The 19,902-nt window shown below is 42.3% G+C and overlaps 2 protein-coding genes across 7 annotated transcripts in view; one reads left to right on the forward strand and one right to left on the reverse strand.

Annotated features, from left to right (window-relative positions):
- Positions 1 to 251: 251 nt before the first annotated feature.
- TMEM60 (transmembrane protein 60) lies at positions 252 to 4,508 on the forward strand. Of its 5 annotated transcripts, none has more exons than XM_046932756.1 (4): positions 252 to 362; positions 1,032 to 1,228; positions 2,291 to 3,762; positions 3,854 to 4,508. In XM_046932756.1, the coding sequence occupies exon 4, from the start codon at positions 3,895 to 3,897 to the stop codon at positions 4,297 to 4,299; it is 405 nt and encodes a 134-aa protein (XP_046788712.1). In that variant the 5' UTR covers positions 252 to 362; positions 1,032 to 1,228; positions 2,291 to 3,762; positions 3,854 to 3,894; the 3' UTR covers positions 4,300 to 4,508. The 5 variants fall into 5 exon arrangements, with proteins under 5 accessions (XP_046788712.1, XP_025003144.1, XP_015131217.1 ...); XM_025147376.3 differs by having other exon boundaries at positions 1,146 to 1,228; XM_015275731.4 differs by lacking the exon at positions 2,291 to 3,762 and having other exon boundaries at positions 1,146 to 1,228.
- Positions 4,509 to 8,153: 3,645 nt separating this feature from the next.
- Positions 8,154 to 19,902, reverse strand: part of RSBN1L (round spermatid basic protein 1 like) — a 47,447-nt gene continuing 35,698 nt past the window's right edge. For both annotated transcript variants that reach the window (XM_015275759.4, XM_015275758.4), the window contains 3 exons: positions 18,341 to 18,508; positions 13,585 to 13,693; positions 8,154 to 13,491 (listed from right to left, as the gene is read on the reverse strand). In XM_015275759.4, coding sequence (XP_015131245.2) covers positions 12,853 to 13,491; positions 13,585 to 13,693; positions 18,341 to 18,508 — 916 coding nt within the window. In that variant the 3' untranslated portion in view covers positions 8,154 to 12,852. The remainder of the gene's footprint in view (positions 13,492 to 13,584; positions 13,694 to 18,340; positions 18,509 to 19,902) is intronic.

Consider the following 19,902-nt stretch of genomic DNA (forward strand, 5'->3'; position numbering starts at 1 on the left):
AGCGCGCCCCTGAGGGCGTGGGGGCTCTGTGGTGGGAGGGAGAAGACGGAGTGACTGACGGCCCTCTGAGCGAATTGGCGACGAGGTGAAGGGAGGGAGGCGGGCTGAAGGCCAGATCTTCACCAACCGCCGGCCGGGACTGGGGGAGGGGGGGGAGCATCCTTTTGATGGGCGTCTCGCCGGCCCAATGAGAGTGGGAGTACAGTAAGAGATGCCTCCCTGCTGCCCAATAGGGAGTAGGGAGAGGAAGGGGGCGGAGCTTCCTGTGGTGAAGCGGGGCGGGAGGAGCTCCGCTGCCTGCGCGGAGCCGGGTGGGCCGGGGATGCGCCGGGACCCTGCGCGGGGAGGCCCCGGGCCGGGCGGTACGTAGCGGGGCGGGCGGCTCCGGGGTTCCTCCGGGATTCCTCCGGGATCGGGGCCTATCTGAGGGTGTCTCGGCCGTGGGAAGTTCAAGTGAGACCGTGCCGGGCGAGTTGCTCCAGCCCGGCCCTGAGGGAAGGGCCTCGGGTGCCGAGCGTCGGGGGTTGGGAAAAGGCTCTAAACCTGAGGGTGGTCGGGCACGGAGCGGGCTCCACAGGGCGGTCACGGCCCCAGGCTGCCAGAGTCACTGTTCTCAGACGTAAGGTTGGGGTTTGGAGCGTTCCTGTGGGGAGCGCTGATCTGGTGCTCCCTGTGGGCCCCTCTTCCCGCTGGGGACGTCCCGGGGTTCTGTGGTTCGTTCTGCCCCGCGTTATCGCTCTGCGGGCTCTGCTGCCCTGGCAGCGCTGCTTCGCTGTGAGGCAGTGAAAGAAGGGCTACAACAAAGAGTGAATGTAAGTGCGTTCTTAAAATGGGCCTGCAGGAATGCGTCCCGTTGATCAGATACCCACGGAATCAGCCTTAAACTGTCATTTAGTCGTTAGATTTATATTCAGTTGGGCTTCAGTTCCTAGAACTTTTAAGTAACTTTCAAGCTGTACATGTAAGCTGTTGTTAATGTAGAGCTGAATGCTATGTTTAACTTTCCTCTTCTATGTTTTCCCTCTAAACAGGACATACTTAGCTAACACAATATTCTAATTATTGTGCTCACCCCACTGAGGTCAGCAGTACTACTTACACAGTGCCTCTCGTCACTGATAATTTTCTCTTCCTGCTAATTACAGGAGTCCTATTAGGAGCCAACAGCATTTTTATTTTTATACTCTGCCACTGACATTGCTTCAGTGCTTTCCCAGAACTAGTTCAGGTGCGTACCAGATTCGCATCCTTTTCATGGTGATCTATGTGATAGCTTGCCTCCAGCTGTCTGCAGATATAGTTCTTTCTTTCCTTGCAAAATATGGACACATTCTCCTTGTCATCAAACTCTCCATCACTGCCATCTGTATCCCTAGCTGCCAGGTTTAGGTTTTTTTTAGCATCCTGTGCTTGTACTACAGGACTGCAAGATCTCAGAAGTATCCTTGGGTTTTTTGAATTTTTACACCAAAAGCACCAATATAACTGATTGGAGTCTTGCAGTTCTTGTCCAGTCATGTAGGTACATCTCTTAACTACATAAATGAAAGGCAGTGTCACATCCCTTGCTGAGGTTTTTCATCTGCTTGTTTAAATTGTGTTTCAAGATGGTTCTGAACCTCACGAAGTGAGCTACTTTCTAACTAAGATGCCCCATCTAATACCTCTTCTGTAGCTTTCTTTTTTGTTTTTTTACAATAAGGGTCGTGAGGCACAGAGAGAGGTGGTGGATGTGCCATCCCTGGAAATGTTTCGAGGTCAGGCTGGATGGGGCTCTGAGCAACCTGATCTAATGGTAGATGGCCCTGTTTATTGCAGGGGAGTTGGACTAGATGACCTTAAAGGGTCCTTTCCCATTCAAATGATTCTGATTCTGTTTTCTCCAGAGACAGTTGATAGCGCCTTCTTCGAGTATCCAATAACCTGATACTTCTAAGAGTGTTGAGTTTCCTTTTGCCTTTCAGGCACAAGTTTCCAGTCTGCTTCTTTGGTTTCTCCTTTCTTCAGTTTGCAAATAAGAGGTTCTCCTCCTTGTTGTACCTGTCACGATGATTTCCAGAACAAGTTCTCTGGAATGTTTTCATGAAGGGAACAATGAAAATTTCAGATCACTGCAGTCTTCACTGTAGCCATCAACTTGTACTTAAGGATACTGGAAATACTTTCAAAGAGTGGGAAATACTTAAGGTGGATTATAATAGTTGTTCTGTAGTCCTGCCTGCCGGCTGATTTATGTGTGTTCTTGCAGCCAGAGCAATGCTAACTGAACTTCCCTGTTTTTTTTTTTCAGCCTGCCTAGTAATTTAAATCCCATGTATATGTTGCTGCTCAGCTCTGCCCCATTCCTGAGGATAGGTCCCAGTTCTGCCCTTCAGTCACTGGCTTTCATCACACCCTTAAGCAGTCTGAGCAAGCTACAGAAATACTATTTAAAACTTTATTTTCACTTGTTCAGCTCAAGAAACTGGCCTGGTGTCACCCAAAGAGTCAGAGGGAGGAGCTACGCTGACAGTAACCCCAACTTAGATTGTTTCAAACTTGGCCGGATCTGTTCCTTAAAACAAATCCCACTTTTGCCCTCTAAGTCTGAGCAAAAAAGAAAGTTTCTTGAATCACAAATCAGGTGACAGAGGAATGATTTTAGTGGCATACAGAATGCTTGTCCCCTAGTCAGGTTTGTTATTCTCATGTGGGGGGAAAAAAATTAGAAGGGAAATGTTGCTAACAGTTTTCTGCCTGTTCAGGGAGTTGAATAGACTTAGTCAGTGGATCTGGTGAGCATCAGTAACAACAGCAGCCACAGCAGGAGCCAGCAGTGCCTGCGAGGGAAAGGGGCTCATCCTGCCCCTCCGGGAGCTTGTAGGGAAGGTCAGGTGCTGAGTTCTGTCAGCTGGAACAAAGCAAAGTTCAGTTTATTTCAAGCAAAACGATACTGGTTTTACAGAAGTAATTTTATGACATTTCTAAATCTATATTGAACATAGTTGTTTATGAAACCTATTTTAGCACTTTTTCACTGATACGTAATTATTCATCTTTGTAGCTTGGATGATTAAGGAGGATCATAGTTCTTCCTGTTCCTGCTTTAAAGTTGGTACTTTAGACTTGCAGTGAAAGTCTTCCAGGAGCTGTAGTGGTTAAAAGTCTCACTCATTTAGGAATATAGAAACCTTTATGAGTGCAATGGCTGATAGATTTGTTCCTGTTTTTCTTTCATCATGACTACACTGCAGTTTAAACATACTACCAGGCCACTGAATTGAAGTATTCCTATCAGCCAATGCCTACATGCTTTAGATACTCGCAACAAAGCAAGCATTTTCCATAAGCCTTGGTATTTTAAGATTGCTGTTTGACAGAAAGAGGTAATAGTAGCACTTACTGGGTCATTTCAGCTGTAGGCTGCAGGATTGTTCAGATAGTTTGTTATTTGTGCTTATTAGCAGGCTTGTATTTTAGTGTGATCACTCCCTACAGAAAGGGAATTGTTAGCTTTATTTTCAAGTATCAGCTAAAAGTACTTTGGTACAGGAGGAAAACAGCTCAGAACCATGTGCTCAGTATAGAAAAACCTTTAAGTGAGGTTGATAGCTAACCTGGGTTTAAAGCAGCGTTTGTTTCTCTGAACTAAGTGAGAGGTAGGTTACACAGCTGACCTAAGGCACTCCACTAGAACTGGAGAACCAGCGGAGAGCGCATCACTGAGAAGGGGAGCTCTGAAGGAAATGCTGGTACACAGTTTACACAGCTGATGTAGACAAGGCGGAAAACAAGTTGGCCTGTGCACAGAATATGCCTGGTGGCTGTATAGTGACAGCTTTTGATGGCCCTCCTCTGTGTTTTGTTTTATTAGGTTGCTGACCACTTGCCAGACTTCCTCTCCAAGCTGTTTAAATGAGAATGTCCCTGGCACAAAGAGTACTACTGACATGGCTTTTTACATTACTCTTCCTCATCATGCTGGTGCTGAAGTTGGATGAGAAAGCACCGTGGAACTGGTTCCTCATTTTCATTCCAGTCTGGATATTTGATACTATTCTTTTAGTTATGTTAATTGTAAAGATGGCTGGACGTTGCAAGTCTGGCTTTGACCCTCGCAATGGCTCCCAGAACATCAAGAAGAAAACCTGGTATCTCATTGCAATGCTGCTTAAATTAGCCTTCTGCCTTGCCCTCTGTGCTAAGCTGCAGCAATTCACCACGATGAAACTAGCCTATGTGTTTATCCCATTGTGGGCCTTGCTTATTGGGGGTATGATTGAACTCGGGTACAATATTTTCTACGTAAGAAGAGACTAAGCTGTACATGGCTCTCTAGTCGGAGATTTGGTACCAATTTGCTGGATTATTAGTTTTGCCACAAATGTGATCCCTAAACCAGAATGCCACCTAAGGAAACATGCTGGAGACGTGACCTATGTCAGGCTGAAGACCAGAAGTAGACTTGTACCATTTTTTACTTTAAAATGGTCATACCTTCTCTTGTAAATAAAAGTATTTGTTCCACATAAGGTGTTTTAATATGGTTGTTTGTTATACAGAGTAAAGTTAAGCCTTTTCCCATGCAGGTAGATACCAGAAGGAACCACAAAAGTTCTACCTCAGTGAATTCAGTGCTTAGGGTGATCCTTGTAAAGAAGTTATCTATGTCTTATGCTGTCACCCAAAAAAGAAAAAAGAAGCCTGGTCATTTTTATGATGTCTTAAATTTAAGAGTCAGTAACAAAAGGAAGCCACTAAATAGAGCAAAAAAGGAATATAGTCACTTAGTGTCATCTTTTTGACGTAAGAATCCTCTTTAGTATGAAAAACCTGAAACTAAATTGAGTTAAGTGCTGGAACATAAACAATACGTTCACCCAGGGGAAAAAGTTAGTAGCTAAACTATGCCAGCAGCCTAACATTCAGAAAAGAGGAAGACCACAATAATTGATCATCTCTCCTAGGAAGAAGTCACTTCTGCTTTAAGAGACTGCAGCCACTGTAATGCATTTGTACCTGCAGGAAGTGGTATTTTAAGGAAGAAGATGGTTTTTAATGCTGTCGTTCATTAAATCCGTGGAGGTCAAGTTTTGGCTTTTTGGAGCATCAGCAAACACAGATGGGAGCAAAAATACTTCTTCACATAACAAATACAGTGAACAGGACTTCTGGGAAGAGCTGAACAAGAATCCTATTGTGTGGGCTGGAAGCGCTCTTCCAGGAGCCAGGATAACATCAAATTCAAGTCAAAGAGCTTCTTAGGACATCATCATATACTGAATATGCTGATCCATTTATGTTTTCTGGGTACAAAAAGGTTTCAGTCAGTGAAAAGAGCCAGGGAAAGACATCTGAGGTAACAGCAATTGATCAGATTAAAATGCCTCGTGGGAAAAGTATTAACTAGTTGCATTCAACTGCATGTCCTCTAAAAAGGAAAGGTCATCTTCCACCCATAGATTTTTTGTTTGCTCTTCAATCATACAGACAGACATGGAATAAATACATAGCAACCAGGACCCATTGCAGCCTGAAGCTCTGGATCATGACTTGGAATACAGGCTAGCAAAGGATTTTTCAGCATCTGTCCAGGCTGCTTCAGTGCGGTCGACTGTCCTACCTTGTAAACAGGGAAACCAGGGAATGACAAATCTTTTTATTCTTTATCTGTTGTAAAGAATGTTACACATTGAAGAAACACATCAGCTTTTGCTAAGCATATCTGTGTACTCCATCCCAGTTTACAAGCATCACGATTTATGGGAAGCTGAAGGAAAAAAACAACGGAACAATGCATTTTCATTCGTTTGGTAGCAGCATTCCTCTTTGGGATATGTTCTCTGCAATGTCCCATGGCTGGCAAGCTAGGCTTCATGTAAAATGTTTATTGGATGCTTAAAAAAATGATGGAGAAGGTGAAAGTTATGCAAAGACCAACCAACCTCCAAATCATGGGAAACTTCTATGAGCCATTTGCTGCAAACACATAACCAGCATCTGAACTTAGGTGAGGGCGTCTCAGTCCTGAATAAGGCTTGATGGAGAACACGACAGAATCACCAGGCCCCACTTATCTCGATGCAGTATCTTAGGGCACCAAGTGTAAAAGTGAGCGTCCATGGCCTTTCCACGTCTGAAGATAGGACAAGCAGCAAAAAAGCCAAAACCCCTCCTGCTCAGAAGCTGCTGATGTTAACAGATGGTTGTAACTGAAGGAAGAATAGGAACCAGCCTCATTAGGACCTGCTATATTACAAGGTGAACTGCGGAAGTGACTGCCTCCTTCATAAATCCCCTCTAGTTCACAGATGCACCTATTATCTGGAAGTTTGGCATCTCCAGTTTACTAGGACTGAGAACAATTGTTCCAAATTCTTCTCACTGGTGACAGAATGAGGGGAAATGGCCTCAAGTTGCACCAGATGAGGTTCAGGTTGGGCATCAGGAAAAACTTCTTTACAGAAAGGGTTGTTAAGCACTGGAATAGGCTTCCCAGGGAGGTGGTTGAGCCACCATCCCTGGATGTGTTTAAAAACTGTTCGGATGTGGTGCTCAGGAACATGATTTAGCAGAGTGTTGTTAGAGTTAGGGTAGTTTGGTTAGGTTGTGGTTGGAAAAGACCTTCAGTATCATCAAGTCCAACCCAAGCAATTCTATGATTCTAAATCTCCTTAGAATTGCTGCCTACTCACAGACTTTTTGTTTTGGGGGAGATTTCGTTGTTCATTCATTTTTAAGGGTTTACTTAAAAACCTTGAAATAAATCTGTTTCGAAATGCTGAAGCAGCAGTTTCTTCCTGGTGTCCTGCATAGGTCATGTACAATTTCATTCATCAAGAGACATTCTCAGGATGCAGCTACTGGAAGCACTGAATTTTGCCAATTCTTTCTTGGTCTTTTCAGAGATACTTTGATGAGAGGAATATCCCTTTTTATTTGGTACTTCACATCGGTTCTAACGCTGACTTAGAGCTGCTGCTGCAATACCTTTGTACTCTTCTGCCTTTTTCTGCTATCACAGCTTCATTCAGAAAAATCCAATACAAAGTTCGTTGTGACTCTTCAGAAGCTGTTGCAGGAATTACAAATGTTTATAATCACCATATTCTCAAAGGCGTTGGTTTTAGCACTGAATCAGGATGAGTACTTCTCACACTTTCTTACATTTACGCTTATCTCCTCATCTTTAAGTGAAACAAAAAGGCAGATTTGATAAAGCACTGGGGAACACAGAAAGCTGATGCTGAAATGGCTCATCCTGAATTGCCAGAAGTCACGCCCAGTTACGTGGTGGCACAGCAGAGAACGCCTGTCCCAGTTATGTGTCACAGCTGTGACATGGAGCGTGGGGAGACATCTGCTTCAGAATGCAACTGAAACGTTTTCCCTTCTGAAATGAAACGTTATTGATCATATGCTGATGACTGATATATATTATATAGATAATATATATATATTGATAGCATATATATGGTGATAAATATTCTACATCATTTATTTCTATTCAAATCATTCATACAAGCTTGAACACTTCAGCATGCATTATAGATGAGTATCTACTTTTGTCAGATTCAGGAAAATAAATACTCAATGCACATGTGTAAAAGACAATGAAACTAAGTTTTTCCATTACTTATTTATATTGCTTTTCTTGATTTGTCAGCATCGTAGAATAGCATGAAGTTCTCTGTTCTTGTACTTGGAAGATACAGTTGCGCGACACATCCCAAACTTGAACCTGAACGCTTTAAGAATGTGCATACATGCATTCCAAATGTACTGCTTGGCACGGATGACAACATTCAAAATAAGATAGCACAGGACTGAGTTACAGGATGATTTAAGAGATGAAAGCAGTACTATTTCTGACAAATACACACAGCAGTACAGAGGCAAAATCTTTTATCTCAGGGAAATTTTCACATCTGCCCAATAGAAAAGCATGTCTAATTGGCAAGGTTTTCTTCTTGAGACTCTGCGGAACGCCTTTCTCAGCTAACTGCCCTACAGTACAACTAGATTTAAAAAACAAAAATTCCACGGAAAGCAGCCCTTAAAGCACAAGCCTATCCTCTACAACACACCACATTCTCATTCAGGTGAAACGGAAATCAGTCAGTAGAAGTAAACATATCAAAATAGTTATTGAAAAATAAAACTTGATAAAAATAGAACTTTAATCTGCTCCTTTAATCACTGTATCAGAATATCACATCCATACACAAAATGTTGAAGAAGTATTTAGGACTAAGGACCTCATCAGAAGGCTGTCTATCAGCGTGACCAGAACACAAGGCAACCAATGGTTCCCTGGCACTTAAGTACAGAACAGCTCTAAAGCAGAAGCAATAACAGCATCATAGTACAAAGGAACACAGTGGCCTGAATCTAATACATGAGACTGGGAAAGTCCACATCCCGATGACTCTAACAGAGCTAGCAACCTAGATACCATGAAGTGAATCGCTGCTTCTGGGGGAGAAGCTGCGCACACAGCAGAATTGTTTCTATCTTTTATGAAAAATGAAATGAGTGACCAATGGAAGTCAAAGGTTCCCAAGTGTTCATGTGTGCGGGAAACTCCGTGGGATCGGCACAAAACGTGGGATCGGCACAAAACATCAGCATTACCTATTACACAGTTTTTAAAGTGCATTTCATCCACCTAATAAGGTACCGAACAAACAAGCAGTAACAGGGACTCACAACCCAGGAAAGCATTTTTAACAGCGTCTTACACAGCAAACAGAAATCAGAAGTCATCCGTCCCATTTCTGACTTGTACACATTCACGGTCAGGTCAAAGGGGCTGGCTGCCTACAAGTGAGCTTCTCAGCTTCGTCTGAGCACCACAAAAATGAATGCAGTTACAGCTGAGAAGCCCACAAAGATGTCTTACCATTTGATCAGAATTAGTACAGCTTTCATCAGTAGGGTCAGGTGGTAACCCCTCTCACAACGGGTCTTTTTCCCCACAAGCATAAAGAAAATAGGGATTTTTTTTCAATCAATTCAGCATTCTTATTCACATGCACATATTAGAAAATGGACATTTTTAAACAAATATTTTCCTTATGTTTCCTGGAAGACTTCTTCGATGTTCCAAGTTCATAACATTCTGCCGATCTGTTTCCACAGCAGCCAACCATTTCATGCTTCCAATCCCTACATTATTTGCAATGCCAACGTATTTACTGCGCACATGTATTTTTGCTTAAAAATCAATTTTATTCATCACCAAGGAATTCTTTCACAGATGAATACTTAAATCATCACCCTCTGAAATAATACTTTATTTCTAATACTAGATAGAATTAATATTTCCATTAAAGTATTGAAATATTCACTAGAGTAACAAGGAAGGGGAAATCTGCATGCCAGCAGTACCTGTAATGAAAAGGCTGTTTTGGATCAATTTGCAGGCATCGGAGGGCTGGGGAGTGACACAACACCAGTAACACTTGTATGTAATACATGAAGCCAGCTGTCAGTGAGATGCAAAAGCTCCAGTAATTGAGTTAACTACCATTTTCAGAGCTATTGGTAGGATCAGTAACAATGCAGCTCTTTGCTACCCACAAAAATGGTACAGGATCTAAGGAAACATCTCTAAGGTTCTGCACATCGTGTCATTAGCTGGGACAGCACGGCAAACACACGGATGTGGCCACCACTGTAGTACAGGCACTGTGCCTTGCATGGATTTTTCCCATCTGCAGAAGAACATGGGCCAAAGAGAACTCAAAACACCAGAGATTTCAGCCAAAGTAACAGAGTTATAAAAAACTGAAATCCAGGGAGAGGAAAAAAGCAACAAGCAAAGACTGGTTTCAGTACATTGCAGGGCAGGAAAGATTTATTGCTGGAGCAGAAGTCTGGATGTGAAGCTGCTGTATGCGACAGGAGCAGAGGTTATCGCATAGGGCCACTTGACACCAAAGACTTCTGTCAGACTAATGAACAATCTGGGAGCTGAAATTCTCAGAAATTGTCCTCCCTCTTGAAAAGCAACCGCATCAAGATGAGTACACGACAGGTAGAGGACAAGGCTTAGTTTTCAAAGCAAGCCAAGTGTATCCCACTGCAGCCGGTAGATGCAAACCCTTTGCACGCTTGTGTACAATGGCAGTTCCAACAGCCATTGGTTGTGTACTGTTCGTGTCCTCTCTTCAAGCTCTGCCTAACAGTCAAAATCTAATTTGTCTCAAAAATAAACAGTACATAAAAATTGTAAGAACTGCTACTACTTCTCTTTTGAAATTCCAAAAGTGACAAAAGATGGGTTTAAAACGTGGGCAGTTCAGAAGCAAAATGTCAGAATGAAGACATACCTGAGCAGAAGTTCGAGAGCACACCAGCCAACACCACTGGGCAGGTTTTCAAGTGGAAAAAAGTTCTACTGTAAGTGTAAAGTCATATTTGCTACACTATTTTCAAATACTGGTTTCTTCAGTGTAGAGGGGACCCACGGTGCAGAAAATAGTCTGCCATCAAGGGGGACGATGTACACATATCGCTGAAATCCAACAGGGGAACACAAAAAAATTACTTCAACCAGAATGAATGCTCAGCATACGGATCAACAGAATACAAATGAGATTCAAAGGGGGGAAAAAAAAAAAAGCAGCATCTGTCAAGGCTGGCTGGTTTTCATAAAGCTGGAGCTGTCTACTAATGGATTTGAAAAGCTGCGTGCTTGGTAGAAGCTACAACCTGCAGCTCCTCCCTGCTCTGTGATGGCTGGCACAAAGAAAGGGAATGGAAGGCTACAGAATGGTGTGTGTTCATAAAGCCAGGAGATTATGGGTGGAAATTTCCAAACTGTCCAGAGAACACAATGGGAGCTGAGAGCACGTTTCTATCACAAAGGCTCAAATCCTCACATGAACCAATTAACACCTCAAATCTGGGTATGCTGGCGTAGTAACTTACCGCATCACATGTGAACCATTTGCTAATGGAGTGAGGGGAAGCGAGATCCCTGAGGCTGAAAAACTGGTAGTCATCTCTTAACCAGAAGTCATGAAAATAGCGATAAGATTTTGCCACATCCAAGAGATTCATGATTCTATTGCTTCTCTAATACATAATTATGGCTACGTAAGAGTAATGTTTAGCAATTCAAATGCTGATTTAATTAATAATTCCTCAACAGACCTATTGTAGACTTAAACACATCAGGGGACACAACAGGTAAATGGCTGATTTCAGTGCCAGGCATAAGTACAAAGTAACAATTTTAACAACCTATGAGCAAGAAACATCTGCACCAAAAGGCCCTCGGATAGTTGAGCTAGACAACACCTGGGAAAGAAAACAACACATTGTTCTATTGCTACAATTGAAGCAAAAGTGATCACTAAGCATATCAAAGGTCTTGATTTGTGCCTGTAAGGATGTATAACTTTCAAGAAGCCATAGGGAAAAATAATTCCCCCAAAAAACCCGGAGACTTGAAGGCTTTAGAAATAACAACAGGCCTAGAATCTCAAGTTTTAAATATTTAGTTGAAGGACAGGCTGCAGGGCAGGTTACTGCTGTTTGTAGCTACCTGAAAAAGAAACAGCGTTCAGATGTGTTTGTACTACACAGCAACACGTTACACACAAATAAGTTAAATTACAGAGTGTTTGCCATTACCACATCAGACGCTAGCTAGCCTTGTAACCTCTTCTCTCAGAACACAGGTTAGGAAAACTATAGAGTTCCATAGAGTAGATAGAGGTGAACAGTCAAACTTGGAAACCACTATTATTTTCCTGATGAAGCAATTGTTACTTCTAACCTGGGACTCGAGGAATCCTCCTACCAGACACATTGGCCAGTCTATCTGTACTGCCTTGCACTATCAGCACGTGGAGCAACCCTAACCCAAATTTGCCTCAGTGAGCGTCAGGCCACCGCTCAAATTGAAGCCAATATAGATTGAGTAACCACTTAAAAAAAACATTCTTTGTTCTAATTTAGTCAGATAACTGATATGAGCTTTGTTTTTAAAACATGGAAAGGAATCTATGAATTGTGGCTTGCGCAGGGGGAGGAGATGAGCACAAAAGGAGTTTGCCACCCTGCCCAGCTCAGCTACACAGATGCCAGCAGCGCTCCTGGAGCCCACTGGTGTCCAACCTCCTGACACAGGAAGGCTGTGGGTAACATTTGTCTCTGTTCCACATTAACATCTGATGACAGGATTTGGAGAGAGCCTTTAATGAGCAGCTGTGCAGGGAGGACTGATTTTGCATTCTGACTTAATCTTGGCTGACAAAGAATGCCTCCGCTCTACCTCCGTTTGCCGCAGCTCCTCGCTCCGCCATGGAGTGAGGGCATCCTATGCCTTAGTGCAGGTAGGAACAGAACCATTGACAGAGGCAGTTTAACTGAATTATTTTTTGCAGACCCAAAAATAAAACCAATCTGTTATTATGAACCTTTATTAAGCGGCTCACGTTTCAGTATAAATCACACTAAAAAGATTTTTAAAAAAGATATTTACACTACAGTGCTGACACATTTAAAATGAAAAAATTGGTATAAATAAGCTCTATGGAAAAGCCTGGAATTGTCAAAAAGAATTCTGGCTCATCTTACAAAAAATATATATGTTAAATGTCAGCTCTACTCTAAAACCTACAACTCAAAATTATTTAAAGACTTCTTTATGTTAAACCTGCAGTGTTTACAGTGCATCTGGCCCTAAGTGCTTTGATACTTCACAGTTATGGACAGGCACTGAGGAATGTTACAAAGCTACATAACTATCTTCTGTAACAGATGCGAAGGCAAGTCACAAACCCGCCTCACAGAACTTATGAATCTTTACATTATTACATCATTAAGTTTAAAAACGAATTTAAAACAATATATACAAATTTAGCACAAAAAATCATCCTCTCTTTGTCCATGCAGTTTTGGATATGAACTATGTTGTCTCGTATCATCCGGATGTACGTGACTGCCGAGGCACAACTTGCCTTGTAAGTCTTTGTTGCCAGGTTCAGATTTGGAATCCATTTCCAACTTAAACGCCGTCAATTCAACCTGATCCAATCTAGTCTGAACATTTTGGCCCCTGCCATCATGGGGTGCCACAGTCTTTTCAGCAAGATCAACATTCATGGGTTCTTCTTTTATTCGGTGAGATGCAATAGGTTCGTGTTTTATCGGCATAAATTCTTGCTGCAGAACGTCTGAAAGTTTGGCGTCTTCGGAGGTATTTTTGCTTATTGTACAAATCCTGCTGTCAGTCTGAAGTCCGATAACCGAAGACTTGGGGTCTGCAGAGCTCCCTGCTTCGAGAGTGCTTGCATTCTGAGAAGGCTCTTCTTCCGAATGATACAGCTTGAGCCGGATGTGCCACGCCAAGCTGCACACCGCTGAAACTGTTTTGAACTGGTGCACAACATTCCTCGGGATAAAATAGATGTCGTTATCAAATAACTGAATTCTGGCATATCGAATGCCTTCCCTTCGCAGCTGATTCAGTTTCGCATCATCAACCCACTGGACACACTGGAGGGAAAAAAAGGAAAAAAAATTAAGGAAACTTTGAAAACTTTGAGGACTTGCAGAGGACAAATAATTTAGGACTCACACTATGCTTACCTGTGAGAGTGGAGGCTCATGCAAATCCAACTGCATGCGCTGAACTACCTCTAAGAAGTCCTCAGCATGAAAACAAATTACATCTTTGGTTATACGAGGCTGCTCAGACCTACAGGAAAGGAAGAATTGCACAGTCAGAGGCTGAAACTAACATGGTAAAGAGAATAATAAAGGAAAACTGCAAACAAAGGATACAGGAACTCATCTAAAAATAAGCTCAGTAATTCTAACATAAACCACATTTCAGAGAATAAAAGCTGACTAAAATGGCTGGTTCTCAATCATGAGGTCAAGGATACTGATTAAATGAATTATCTTTACTTTATATTTTTTTAAACAAGTGCTAGTACAAAGAAGCAATGAACAGTCAAAGCTCCATACTTTTACTGACCTCCATCTGCCTTGCAAAAAGGCAGGTGGCCCAGATATGCCAGGCTTACTATGCCAACGCTTTTTAGTGTGTACACCCATCAGGTACCTCAAAACACACCATAACACTCGTGAGACTGCTGCAAGCACTGCTCAGTATCTCAACCTCACAGACCCTGTCCAGACTTGAGAATAAAGCTGGTTCTACATTCATCTGCCACAACACCAGTGAGCAGCAAGTACCAGCATCCTTCACAGCACCTCCTGAAAATACACCGGTGCTTGTACTCACTGGATGGCTACAGAGGAGCAAGATCTGAATTATGGCTTCCCCGAGTATTCAAACTGTTACAGGAATTCACCTCTTGTCCCACAGCACTTCTCTGAAAGAAACACCATTTATATAATAATGTCTCCAGAGGAATTATCTAAAATTAGTTAACAAAATGCCAGAACGGCTACAATCCTTACCACTTCCCAATCTAAACATCACATTCAGTTCTTCTACTGAAACACAGAAGACTACACTTTGCATGTGGTTTTGAGGGATTTATCTTTTCCCCCCCGAAAAGGTTTTAAGAAACATCTGTTGATGAGATGCCCTTTGCATCTGGCTGCCACGCAGGGACAGCACAGCAGCCACATGTCCCCGGGGAGCCGGGTGCCCCCCTGCCCTCCCAGCTGGGCCACGAGTGGGATTTGCTCACTAAGGCAGAACAGCTCCATGCATTTCTGAGCACACCACACAGATTGTTGACCATTGTTTTCGAAGCATGAGAAGACAATAATTCCTGGTTTTTGCATATGTACAGTACTGGGTTTGTCCTAAGAAGCAGGCAGTGATGCAAACTTTATTAGGCTTTTTAAACTGAAGAGATGCATTCATTTGATTCAGGTCATGACCTCAATAAAGAGAAAATAACAGCTTAAGCTGTTTAGTCAGTTATACAGTCACATTTTTATCTTTTAAAGACATTTAGTACAGTTTATATTAGGGAAGGATACGTATCTGCTAATGTCATTTGTAAGTTAAGTGAACTCTTAATTCAGATGCACATACAGAGAATATTCACGTACTAAAAAGGACTTCAGCCCAAAGCCAAGTTCTCACAGCAGTGTTTACTCAGTGTTTTAAGCATTATGTCAGGACACATGACAGCAAATGATTTTTTTAATCATTACTTTTCTCCCTACCTATATACATAAGCAATACAATGCATTATCAACAGTGTACTGCAATCCTACCACGAAACACGGCGTTCTTCCTATAAACACAGAAAATGGCCAGGGAATTTTTAATTCTGCAATTGCAAACATGATTATTAGCACAACATCTGTGAGATTCTATTCTGTACAATCTGAAGCAAGTGAAACGGTCAGAAAATAGTTCACTCAGATGTCCAAAGAGACTTTCAATTTGAACTATGAGATGCTCTGGACACAGTAAGCCACCACACTACTACTTCCATAGTTAGACCAGGAGTACAAGGGATTGCAAGGCTTCCTGCTTAAATCCTTTAAGAATATCCAAGTAGGCCAGACATATAATTACCACTTTTATCACTTGAGCAGTAACAACAGTTTTACAGTCCTAATGATCTGCAGGAGGAAATGATGTTGCTGGCCCATAGAGAAAGGAAAAATGTCAATCTCATAACAGCATAATCCCTTCATAAAGCTGATAAGGATATATTATGTTTATTTTCCTTCTCAAAGTAGTTGGCAAGCACAGTTATAAATAAAGTTCTTCAAGGTAAGGTAAGCTGTCCATATAAACATTCAGTTGTCAGTACAGAAGAGTCCCTTAAATACTTACACAGATACATTTCACTCAAGAAGTACCCAACCAAAACAAGCATGCATACCACCCCTACTAGTTCTCTGCACCTAGAACATAAAGCATGATTATTCTTCTTCAGTTCCCTCTGACCACAAAACCTGAGATTAACGTCTATTAGAACAAGGATTTACATCACAACCACAGCCAGCACTTCCCAAACAGTTCAGCAGCTGAGGGAAGGAATTTCTTACGCTTTAAGTGCTTTTCTACACGTGCCCCTACAAGCACCAAGAAGCTATCTTCCCATGCTCAGTTCACTCTTACACTAAATACAATCTAACCACTCAGTTCAGCAAGTCTAGGAATTGCTTTATTTTCTCCTCATAAGAAAATATTTTAATATATGGTATCTCCTTGTTACAACGTGCATTTTTATTTCCATAGTGCCCTCATCACTCCTGCCTCATCTCCAAGTTTCACTTTTGTTGTCAATACAGGTTTCAAAATTTCCACACATGTTGCTTCATTCAGTATAAAGCCCCTCTCAGTTTAAGAGTTATGGTAGAGATAGTAGCTAAAATTATTTTCTAGCTTGAAATAAATCATTTTTATTTCATCAATTGTTATATTTTTCTCTCCTCTACGGAGAATCATGGAATCACCAGGGTTGGAAAAGACCTCTAAGATCATCCAGTCCAACCATCCACCTACCACCAGTATTTCCCCACTAACCCGTGTCCCTCCGTACAACACCTCCATGTTTCTTGAACACCTCCAGGTACAGCCACTCCACCACCTCCCTGGGCAGCCTGTGCCAGCACCTGACCACTCTGTTGGAGAAGAGGAATTTCCCAATATCCAACCTGAATCACCCCTGGTGCAACTTGAGGCCATTCCCTCTCATCCTATTGATAGTTACGTGGGAGAAGAGGCCGACCTCCACCTCACCACAGTCTCCTTTCAGGCAGTTTTATAGAGTGATAAGGGCACCCCTGAGCCTCCTCCAGACTTAACAATCCCAGTTCCCTCAGTCACTCCTCATAAGATCTGTGCTGCAGGCCCCTCACAGCTTTGTTGCCCTCCACCTCCAGAGCCTCAATGTCATTCTTGCACTGAGATGCAATCTATTATGTATATCAATTGCATTTTTTTAGTGCAGGAAAAGATTGGATTTTCAGTCTCTATGCTGAAGTGAAATGCTGATTGTTACTTTTCTTCCTCTCCCTTAAACTGAAGTTTGTTTGGTAGTTTTGCCTATCTTCACATCATTTTTCAATTTACACATAAATAAGGTTAAAATGAGTTTTAATGGAGGTTGGATAGATTCTCTTTTCCACAAGCTCCAACCTAGAAGAGAAGATGGTGGTTTCATTCTGAAAAGCCTAAAAGGTGGGAAAGCTTACTTGTAGAATGTAAGTGAAAACATAATGATATCCAGGAGAGGATGATCTTGTTACAGAGGGACAGGGTGAGGATGGGAAGTTCCCAGAGCAATTCCAATCAAATTGAATTCTCCCCAGTTTCTAGGGGCAAATTTGTTTTCTCACATTTTCCTTGATAAAGTTTTGATAATGCTCTCTCCCCCCTTCCCTCATACACACCTCCCTCAGATTTACTCAGTAGACCAACTCTTGCTCTGCTACCACTCCCCAACCTTAATTCACTCCAGCTTCTCACAATCAGAACAAGCTGGGATTTTGAAGCTCCAGCTGTGACAAACCTGACGAGGAAGTAAACTGTAAAATCTCAGAGCCTGAAATAAGAACACGTTAACTTCTGAGCAATCTAGTTCTTTCCCAGTGGCAACTAGTTTCTATCTCAATTAACTCTTGCACTGTAACACAAATTTGCATTATCTCATCTGAAGGGAATTTTGGGCAGGAAAGAGCTAAAGGTGGTTCTATTTAAGTTTACAAAGGTAACCTCCAAAAGTAAGGTCATTCCCCCAAACCAAGGTCAGAAGTTCCTGAAACAATGACTCTTTGTTCTGGGCAATAGAGCCCACGTGCTTTTGGAGTTTCTTTATTCCATCAAAATGTAAATAGCTCCTAACAAGATAAATTCATTTACTGAATCACACATGGGAATTTCAGAGACACTCAAGACCATCACGCAGCCTCCAAGAAGATTCTTCTTAGGCAATCTACCATTAATAAGTTAGGGTTATAGCAGCCGTGACTTTAAAGCAAAAATGTAAGTTTGGCTCATTTCCAGACAACACAGAGAATTGCCAAAAGGCCTTCATCTGCACCTCTCAAGCAGAAACTCAACTCAAAGTGCACGTTATTTAAATTAAAACAAAGTGTGAAGTACTTTTTACATCTAACATCAACTTAATTACAGCAATTCAATCATAGCTATTAAACTGCTGCTGCGAGGCACCTTTCTAGTTTCAGCCACACTGCAAGGCTGTACACAATCTTTTAAATGACAGACAAGCACAGGTAGTGCAAAGAGATGCAGAAAAAACTCCAGTTATCTACAAAGTATCATTTAAATACCTCTAATGCTAGATTAGCCTATTCAGTGCTCTGTCTTCTGATAATAAATGGAAATTGAGGTAAATATTTTCCAGATGCCTAGCTGAGTAAGTCAGTCAACACATACCACTCTCCACAGTGCACAGCCTTCAACACTCCCACAGCAGCTGTAGTCTGTCGTTCAAAACCTTGTCCTATGTGATCTGCATGGGCTCGTGTCCGGTCTTCAAATAGCATTTCACGTGGTTCACTGGTTCGAGGTAGGTACTGCAAGTTTTTTATTTCATTGGTAGTTCTATAGAAGAAAAATAGTATTGGTGAGTCAGAAATTTTTGCCATTTATGTTTCCACTGAGCAGTTAGAAAACGTATGCATATTTAATTCCACATGTTAGAACTAGGAATGAGAAGCAGCAAGATTATTTCTTCAGAGTTTAATGAACACAGAGGACACAACACAGAGGTGAGTAGAGACAAGACATTTTCCTGTGTCCAGCTTGAGCCCTCGCTGTGCGCCACAAAACATTTTTTCAAGAGCTACTTAGAATGCCAGGTTGGAAGTGACACCTAGAGAGCATGCGGTCTACCTTCCCATGCACAACTATACAGCAGGTCGCTCACAGCTGTCTCCAGTCAGTTCTGAGCATCTCTGAAGGTAGAGACTGCACAAGCTCAAGAGAACCTCTTCCAGGGTTCAACTGCCCATACAGTAAAGGGGTTTGGTTCTGTTGCTCTTATTTTAAATGGATTTTCTTATAATGCAGCTTGAGCCCGTTCCCTCATCATGTCACCAGGCACTGCTGAAAAGAGTGTGATTCTCCTTTTTTTCCCCCTCCTATCAGATGCTTCTACAACACTGCTGTGATCCCAGCTGAGCCTTCCCTTCACAAGGCTAAATCCCAACCTGAGCTGGTGTGTACTTCCTCACAGGTGCAAGATTCCAAACTTCCCTCTGCTGACCTCACAAGACCTAGCCTGTCAAGGTCCCTCTGGCTTCACAGCACAACCCTCCTGGGCAATCACTCCTTGCAACTTTATACTGTGCAGAGTTGCTGAGGGTGTATACTGTCCCATCATTAATGGGAATGTTGAACAGACTACCCTCCAACTAGCCCTCAAGCTGCTGATCACAACCTTTTGAGGACAGAAATTAAGCCAGTTCTTGATTCATTTTGTTCTTCACCTGTCTAGCTTGTCCTTCATTAATTTGAGTGTCAGGAAGTTAGGGCAGACAGGTGTCCAATCTTGCTAAAGCCAAAATAGACAACATCCCTAGCATTACTCTCATCCATTACACCAATCATTTAGTTGTAGATTAGAATGGATTAAAAGAATAAATGGAGTTGGAAGGGACCTATAAGAATCAGGTCTAAAATTCTAACCCTGTGTCTGGGAGCACTGTTCAAATGCTTCCTGACCCCTGGCAGTTTGGTACCATGACCACAGCCCTACGGAGCCCATGCCAGTGACTGACCACCTTCCTGTGAAGAACCTTTTCCTACTCCCCAGCCTGGCCCTGCTTTGACACACACCATGCCACTCCCTTGGATTCTTATTGGTGTCTCCAAAGAGATCAGCACCTGCCTCTCTACTCCCTGTCATTAGGAAGACCATCAGGTTGATAAGGCATGATTTCCCATTTATCAACTGATGCTAGCTATACCCAATATCTATTCTTGTCCCTCATGTT

Source organism: Gallus gallus, chromosome 1 (assembly GCF_016699485.2).
Source record: "Gallus gallus isolate bGalGal1 chromosome 1, bGalGal1.mat.broiler.GRCg7b, whole genome shotgun sequence".
NCBI lineage: Eukaryota > Metazoa > Chordata > Aves > Galliformes > Phasianidae > Gallus > Gallus gallus.